This window comes from Branchiostoma floridae, chromosome 2 (genome assembly GCF_000003815.2).
Source record: "Branchiostoma floridae strain S238N-H82 chromosome 2, Bfl_VNyyK, whole genome shotgun sequence".
Lineage (NCBI taxonomy): Eukaryota > Metazoa > Chordata > Leptocardii > Amphioxiformes > Branchiostomatidae > Branchiostoma > Branchiostoma floridae.
Genome location: NC_049980.1, coordinates 6,556,254 through 6,565,721, shown reverse-complemented (window position 1 = coordinate 6,565,721; position 9,468 = coordinate 6,556,254). Strand labels below are relative to the sequence as shown.

At 40.6% G+C, this 9,468-nt stretch overlaps 1 protein-coding gene across 1 annotated transcript; it reads right to left on the bottom strand.

The window, feature by feature from the left end:
- Positions 1-617: 617 nt before the first annotated feature.
- Positions 618-9,083, bottom strand: LOC118410190. Its single transcript, XM_035811731.1, has 2 exons — positions 8,995-9,083; positions 618-4,380 (listed from the first exon to the last, which is right to left on the bottom strand). Exon 2 carries the CDS (start codon positions 4,277-4,279, stop codon positions 1,187-1,189), a length of 3,093 nt encoding a protein of 1,030 aa, XP_035667624.1. The 5' UTR covers positions 4,280-4,380; positions 8,995-9,083; the 3' UTR covers positions 618-1,186.
- Between the last annotated feature and the right edge of the window lie 385 nt (positions 9,084-9,468).

Here is a 9,468-nt window from a genome sequence, read left to right as displayed (position 1 = left end):
TAAACCCAGTCCGATATACTTTAAACACTGTTGAAGTTAAAAGACAGGGAATTTCTGCAAACTATACATTGGTAAATATATGGGAATAAAGATATACATTTCTTCCTAAATCTTTTCAGCAACGCATCAGAGGTATTTTGTAATTTGCATTTTGTGATACTGATATTGGTAGTTTTGACGGGATAAAATATCATTTCTGTTCGTACATGCATGTATTTTTATATGTATCACAGTCCATATTTGAAATGTTTTGGGTCCAGCACGGAGTAAACTTTTACACAGTACATATTACAAGCCATCTTAACATTCATTTAAGCCAAATGTTTTTACTTAACAAAACTATAACAAATTTACGCTTACGTCATGAGACAAAAAGATTTTCAGCAAGATATCAATTCTACAAATAACCATGTTTCCTGGGTGCAAGATAAACAATGTCAATTTTGATTTCACAGTCAAGGCTAAGAACACTTTCTTGAACTTATGGTTTCCTTTTGAATGCAGCTGTTGCAGGCAAAACACGTGTCTGAGGGGTACTCTTGACTGTACAGATTAAGGTGGTGTCTCACTGCACTTGGGGCACGCTTGCGTCACTGCGAGGTTCGTTCACTGCAACTAGCATTTTCAGTAGTCAAGGAGGGAATTTGATTTGAATGAGAATCACTTGAACCTGAAGTGTATAAAAGGCTTGCTCTCCGTGACCAGAATTCCTCCGCAGTACTTGCACAACATGGTAAAGGACCTAAACTTTTCTATTTTTGTTTCCTGAACATGATTTGTGAAGCCGTGACCATTTAGTAAAAAACGGGGCATGGAGTAAATTGTGGGAAGGTAACCTTGAGCCTGCTGATGTGACCTTTTGGAACAAATTTGTATTTTTAGTGGGAGGGTGCAGGGAAGTGTTTAAACGAGGGTTGCTTGTAAGGAAGGTGGCTTGCTCTGATGACCTGTGATCATACCTAAATGCTCTGGCGATGATGATGAATTTCCTTGCTTGTGGGGTCACTCTTCATTAACAAAGATGCACTTTATGTCTAGAGTTTTGCACCTGTGAACTTGACCTTTGCTATCACTCTTGTGACCTTGAGAAATGGTAATGGCCTGTTGGTATGGTATGCTTTGGTGATTTGTGTTTTCTGAGGGTTCAGCTTTGAAGGCAACCTGTTTTTTTGCGCTGTAGCAATATCTAGTTAGCTGGGCTTTTGTTATACAGAGGCATTGCTTGCATTCTGAAGTTTGCAGCTCTCATTGTTCTGCTATAGTTACCAGTCAATGTCATATATCTGTGGCCACTGCTATCGTTTGCTGTGGGCATTTTACGTGCTCTGATGTTAGTCGGACGTCCACGTGCAGGTATCTGGTAATTCTGTGGGTCTCTCCAGACTTGAGGGGCTGTATCGTAGGATGGATGTTTGCCACCCTGCCTGGTTGATAAAGAAAGGTCCATCTCAGGACCAGCTGAAGTTAACTTAAAGCCTGCAAAACAGTTCTCATAGTTTTGAGGCACCCGAAGTGTCAAAGGGTATGATAGGCGTCTCCTGTTGTATTTTGTGTTACCAGTCAAACTCATATACCGATGGAGACTGTTGCCTTTTTGCTGCATTTTGTGTGATCGAATGTTGGTATTACGTCCACGTGCAGGTATCTGGTAGTTCTGTGGGTCTCTCCAGACTTGAGGGGCTGTGTCGTAGGATGGATGTTTGCCACCCTGCCTGGTTGATGAAGGAAGGACCACCTCAGTTGTAGTAATAGTGGCAGTGAAGCTTGTAGAGTAGATCTCGTGCTCCTCAGGCACCCGAAGTGTCAGAGGGTATGATAGGCGTCTCTTCTTGTATTTGTAATTACCAATCAAACCCATATATCGGTGGAGACTGTTGCCATTTTCAGGTATTTCTCGTGCTCTGATGTTAGTCGGACGTCCACGTGCAGGTATCTGGTAATTCTGTGGGTCTCTCCAGACTTGAGGGGCTGTATCGTAGGAAGGATGTTTCCCGCCCTGCCTGGTTGAAGAGGAAAGGGCCACCTCAGATGCAGCCGCTCGACGTGTTGGAGGGAATGTGTTGTAGCGATTGTAATACTCATCTGGGATCTCCCAGTAAGGATGCTGTGCCTCTGGTCTTGTGTTGTAGTAGTTGTAGTACTCGTCAGGAATCTCCCAGTAAGGATGCTGTGCCCCTGGTCTCGTGTTGTAGTAGTTGTAGTACTCGTCAGGAATCTCCCAGTAAGGATGCTGTGCCCCTGGTCTCGTGTTGTAGTAGTTGTAGTACTCGTCAGGGATCTCCCAGTAAGGATGCTGTGCCCCTGGTCTCGTGTTGTAGTAGTTGTAGTACTCGTCAGGAATCTCCCAGTAAGGATGCTGTGCCCCTGGTCTCGTGTTGTAGTAGTTGTAGTACTCGTCAGGAATCTGACTATAATCATTGTCAGTCTGTGGCGTTGTTGAAGTGTCAGTGCCTTGCTGGTTGTAGTACTCGTCGGGAATTACACTGTACTTTGGATCATCACCTGAAGATGAAGACTGACTAGGTGCAGTGCCATGGGCTCCTGCTAGGTGGCCGGCGGTCTGTGCGGCTTGGTCACCCCGTGAACAACAGCGCTGTCTTCTGATAACATACATCACAAACAGTGCTACCAGTACTACCCCTACTACAACTACTGTGATGATCGCTACACGTGTGGATTTCTCCTTCACTGTTCCATTTGTACTGGGATTCGTCTGATTCAGGGTTAGCTCTGTTATCTTGACCTTAGGCTTTTTTGTGGTAAGAGTTACACCATCTCCCGAACACAGGGTACCATCAAGAGCGCTAGACCCGATCCTTGAGGTCTGGGTCTTTTCTGTACACACGGTGTCATCAGGAGTGCTGGATAAGGGCGTAGTGAAGACGTGTTGGTAGGTCTTCTCCCAGGTGTTGACCAAACATGTTACATTCGTCATTTCTTCATGACCAAACGCCCTGATATCATTACTGTGTCTATCGGCATACAACGTGGTCCTGTTTTCATTAGCGATTGCATCTGATAGAACTATTGCAACAATTTGGGGATTGCAGGACCTGTCTACACTCATGGGAACAATCTGTAGAGTAATGTCTCCCCGCAACGCTACCTTTACATGGGAGACATTTTCCTGAGCATGTTTGCACAATTGGGTCATGTTTTTAGCATGTTTGTCTGATTCTGTGTTGACCGATATGATAACCAGTGGCAGGCTGTACTTCATGTGGCTTTCTGCTTTTAGTTTAGAATTTAGACGAGCGCATTGAACGGATGGTTCCAAACTAGGGCGAGATGCCCGTGTGCGGTTGTCATGTTGCACCTGGACATAATAAGATTGCCTCTGTATACGAACTTCAGTGATGCAGAAAAGCGCGTCGTTAACCCTTACTGCAATGCGATGGCCGTGGTGGCGGAAATGACGGTACTCCAGTCGCCAGTACATTGTCACAAAAACAGAATCATCGAGAGCAAGCAACCCATTACCAATCAGTGACAGTGTATGTAGCCTATCCAGACCCTCTACAGCTTCCATTGACAAACACGTTAACAAATTCCTGCTCAAGTCTAACTGTCCCAGCCAGGACAGTGACTTAAATGCCTGTGGAGGAATGAATGCGATAGAATTTGATTCCAAAGAAAGTTTGCCTAAATTTTTCAGATTGTGAAACCAAGATGGCCTGATACTTTGCAAAGAGTTACTGTCGAGTAGTAATGTCTGCAAGGAACTGAGTTTTTGGAAGCATTTCGATTCCATACCATTGATGTTGTTGTGTGACAATGACAGGGTCCAGAACGACGTGGGGGACTTCAAACTGTCAAACCAGGTTTGCTTGACATACGTCAAGTTGTTGAAGTCGAGCTGCAAGTATCGAATTACCGGAAACCCAGCCCAAATACCCTCTTCCAAATCTGTGATTCCACATCGAATGAGAGCGAGGTACTGCAATATTTTCGCTTGCTGTGGTGGTCGTAGTTTCTGAACTGAGAGTACCCCAAACGAGAACCCCCGAACGGCTACACGGTTTTTGTTAGGGAGGCATAATGCGGTTGGTTGGGAGGAATTCGTCACATTTAGTACTGCCTGTTGCTGTATCTGCTCGGGGCATGATATACAAGTAGACTGCGGAGGTTCACCGGGCCCATCATAAAATTTATTATTAATATTGGTACAGGAGGACCAGGATTCTGTGTTCTTGCACCCAGGAAAACATGCCGGCTCTAAACATGAACAACTCACAAGTATGGCGACAACAACTACCACTTGCTGTGCTACATTTAACATGCTAGATATGAAACTATATCGCTAAACGGCCTGTGCCGCTGTCTGCTGCAGTGCAGTTATCCCCTAGTCGGGGAGGGCGGACAACCAGCCGGCTGCCTCACCTGAAAAATAAAATAAAGATCATCTTTTAATTGCAGTAACTAAAGTGACAAAAAGATTTATGATAGGAGCTTATAATGAAGGATTTTGCACTTTCTATGACAAAGAAGCAAGCTTTTGGACAGTCAACTGTTATCAAAAAGTTTACGTTTGATTTGACTTTTCATTTGACTTATACATACAACAATTGAAACCTAACTTATTTCATGGGCCTCCCCAAGAATCAAAATAGCATGAAAGTTTTGAATTATATGTAGTCAAACTGAACAAAATCAAGAAATAAAATAAATTGAAATAATAACATGAAGGTATCGACATGAATCGGATTTACATCAAACATTATCAATGCTATATAAAATACAAAATTTAAGTTAAAAGGAATAAGTTTCAATTTATAAATTGATACATTTATCAGAGAGAAGTATCTAACGTTATATCAATTATTTGTTATCAAATAATTTCATATGCATCGCCTGTGAAAATAATCTACAATGCAACGAGACAATATGGGTTCAACAAGGAAATAGAACAATCATTTTAGGCCATACCGGATTCATTCTAAATATGATATCCTCGAGTCACACACCACACACGCCAAAAAAACAGAAAAAAAATATATTGCACTACATATTTTTCTAAAAAAATCTAACTCACTTCGAAGATTTTGTTAAACATACAGCACTTGTCCAAGATAGAGGTACTTCAACAGCTAGATTAAAATAGTGTGGCTACCCTGGTTGGGCCATTGAAATTAGGCAGGATCGCCCTGTACATCAAAACCCAGGACTGTAAATAAAAACCCTGACCCTGTTCGTGCCAACAATGGTTTTGTCACACTTCCGTATACAAAAGACCTCTCAGAGGCCCGGGCCTCAGGAGAATTAAAACCTGCTTCAAACACACCAAGACCCTGGGACAGTACTTAGTTGCACATAACAGGTTTGGCGTCATTTATCACATTCCAAACATCCGTTGCCCTTGCTAAGAATCCTACATAGGTGATGGTGGCTATGCCCAGAGTGTGTATATCCAGGTAAAAGAAATATATGAAAAAAAATATATATATACTGATTAACTGTTACATGATATATTACTTATCCGGAGACGTTCCAAGATCCTGTAAGTCATTAGCATGCTGTGTCGCAATAGCATTTCTATGTTGTATTTATAACACTGTGTTGATATAAAAATGTCATCAAACATCTTGTCCAAACACAACTATTTCATCGACATGACGCTTGTTTGCAGATAACGTTATACAGGACTTGAAATCCTTTTTTCTGCATATCAGCACTTGTGCAGGTAACATTGAAAATTACCTGCACCAAACAAATTTTAGATGCACCACTCTGCTTTTAGGAAGTATGGATCCTACTAAAATTGTTCCGGAACCATTGCTATTTTTAATACTTAATAGGTGGTAGCAGTCCATGCAGCTAATAACAATCTTCGTGCATCTAAATCAAAGGAAATTTATGTATAAAACCTAGTACATGGACCAGTGTAGGTTAGGTGCAGGCAGACATCAGAAATACCTGCACAGCTCCAATTATACGTGCACTAACCTGCATAATACAGGTGGTATTTCGAGCCCTGTTATATGTTCAAAATGATATGCTGCGACCAATTAAAGGTAGTCTAGAGGTATCGCTGAGTTTCTTTCCAAAAAATAACCATCAAAGTTAGTAGCTATGTAGTTCTAGTTTTGCAATCTTACATACTTTGCTATCATATGATGCTATTTGTTGGTCAACTTTCAAGGTCAAAACAGCTGCTTCAAATTATACAAAAAAATTCAAACCTTTCAAACCTTTTCAAAGTTGATATCATAGGATAGGTCTTGTATGGTGTAAGAAATAGAATAGGTTTATTTCGAAAAAAAATCGGACATACCGTTAGAGAGGTATTGGCCATCAAAGGCCTGAAAATTACGCCGTAATTTCTCCAGGTCAACTAATTAAATATGCAAGATTATAACATCTCCACAGTCATACAAAATACAAGGAAACAAACTTGGTATACCAGGGTTTTGTAACATGCTGAATTGAAAATGTTCAGAAATGATTAATAATCCTGAATAATTGAGCTCCAGGGGTAATGAAATCTGCACGTACATGCATGTAGATCTTTTAAAATCACTATCACACACATTTCTGTAAAGTATCAATAACAATCTATGAATTACAATTAGCCGAGGAGAACACTTTTATAACACCCCCCTCCCCCCAAATGGGCGTGACCTTATAGGTCTTGATAAAGTCATTATGACGGCATGCTAATTTGCATAAATGTCAATCTGTATCAATTTGTATCACAAAAAAATGTGTTTTCATCTTGCTTGTTCTTTTGGGTAACATGGCTAATAGCATACAGCTGCCTTCGTTTTGTGTCCGAGAAATTGTATACTGTCCGTATACTGGTACTAAAGTGCATTAACTTTCCTGATTTTCTACATTTTATCAGTACAAGAACAAACTAGAAAGTAACAGATGTCTATATTAGTCCTGATAGGTCAACAATCCACACCAATAGAACTTATACCGATATATTCGATGTTCTTGAAGATGAAATGTCACATATTAGCGACCATGGTGAAATGTTGATAGGTGGCGATCTGAATGCACTAACTCGGCCTGTTTACGGCATTCCCATAGATTTCCAACTTAATACGTTATTAAGGGCTGATATGGACGAAAGACCGGCAAATGTTTTTGTACAAAATATGACCGATCTGTGTATAGATAATCAAGTAAGAGTTCTAGACCTATGCACAGTCTGAAATCCCTCATCCGTTCATCTGTCTTACCAAAATGCCTGCTACTTACTGATTACATTTCCTTTCACATTGTTGGAAAGTTTTTTTCCTACCATACAATGGGATCCTATTTGTTATGATTGTGTGTCAGTCGCCCCCTCCCCCTTTAAAAAAATGCTAAAAATTCCTGTCAGCACAGAATTTGACGTCGGAAAGGAAATTTTGGCCCTTTTCGCCCTTCTTAGGCCCGTCCTACATTGCCGCGCCATCAGCAGGAGGAGCCTACCAGCTCCGTATAGCGGAGTTTGCGTTACACAGACTAGTGCGAACCCACCCAGGAAATTAGTCGCGTTGCACGAAGGCATTTTTATTCCAGACTTCTTTGGCATTGAAGGTCATCTAAAAATGGCCTTCAATATACCGCTGAAGTCAGGAATGATCTGCTTTAAATTGGCTACTACAATAACCGTCTAATCCTCTGGGAAGACGAAATAAAACAAGTGAAAATAGTACTGAACAATCTGGAAAAAGGGACACATAAAAATTGTAATATCATTGTTATATCAATATTATGAAATTACTTCAAGCACCTCTTTCAGAATTAAATGAATTGATGCTGCTTTCTTTTTAGTTTATGCGGGATGGAAAGGCAAAAATGAAAACGAAAAAAGTAAGTAGGAGTTACGTACTAAACGTTTTAGATATTTACTGTGTAAATATAGAAAATAAAAATTTCATACCTCTAAGAATTATTCAAATTGATACTAGTCCTTGAAAAGGACCTTGGGCAATAGAGGCAAACACACAAACGCATTATAACAACAAAGTTATCAAATCATAAATGTCGATTTATTCGCATCGGATTAAACTTATTTAATTTGTTATGTTTTTTTTGCTTATTTGTTATGTAAATGACATTTATAATATTTATTTCAGAAGTCGAAAATGAAGAGAAAATAGGCTTATGTGATTAATAGGCTATACCTAACTACTAGAAAGTGGACATTTACAATATGTCAAATAAGAGGAAATTAGTATTGCCAAATCTCTACGTTCCACCCACAATAACACTATAACAAATCAGACAAGCAATTTCCAAAGTAAAGAACAGCTTGGCCAAGGAGTATAGCCGGCCAAAGGGAGTCAAACGGGCACGGTGGGTTTGATACTATATTACGCCACCGTGGATCTGCTTGGAGATTAACATGGTACGTCATTTTCAAACCCTTGCTTGAATTGAACTATCAGCAAATTTAAGACCAACCCTTGTCAAGCTTTTAGCGTTGTATCGAAAAGTCTTACCTGTATTTGTGAACTGTAAGCGTTGTATCGAAAAGTCTTACCTGTATTTGTGAACTGTAAGCGTCTTACTCACAACTGAATTAGATTTCAATTCATAAATGTGTGTCTAGACAAGGAGGTTAAAAAAGTGATTTTTAACCTCCTTGGTCTAGAAATCTGAATACTTGTTTTGATACCTACTTAGCAATCTAAAGGTGGTACCTCACTGCACTTGGGGCACCGGTGCGATACTCAGTACTGCGGGTTTCGCTCACTGCGGCACTGTTGTGCTATTTTCGCCGAATTTTGTATAGTCTAGATATTGCATGATACGTAAAAGTATGACTAAGAAGACAACAAAATACACAAAATGTAAGAAAATTCGTTCTTTATCTCTGAATTCGTTGAGTTATCTTTCGATCCACGAAGTGCCGCACCGGTGCCCCAAGTGCAGTGAGATCAGAATTACTGTTACATTTTTGGCTGCTTATAGAATTTGCATCTCTTCTGAGCTAAGCCCACGGCCAATTTTTGCGGGGAGATGTATCAAATTATCGAAGGGAGTGAGAAGGGTTCTTACCGGCTACGGAGGTCGCCCCTCCCGTCCACCACGGCCTTGTGCGGCAGGGGTGTTGCGTCTCAACAGGAACAGCCCGGAAAACAGCCAGCAATCTCTGAAAATAACATGGACACAAAAAGATTGAGCTTGTACACACGTGCTAATCATCTGTGAACTTATTATACTCAAAACAATGGTCCATTTTGCTAACAAACGTTTTTGTTAGGTGGAGTATCCGACGTACATAAAATCCTATCTTCATGTAAACAACACTGCTTCTGTTTTTGACTGTGTATACTTGGTAAACATGACTTTCAACTCTCCTTTACTTCGCTCTTGTTGTTTGCTTGGACATGTAAGTCCCAAAACACGTGAACGCCTGCTAGTTTGATTTGTTGATTTTCGAATCGGCCCAACATCCGTTCCACTGATTTTTTTCAGGTCCGTTTTTTTCCGGAACGGTCCAACAAGAAAAACAGTTTTGTCCCGGTACAC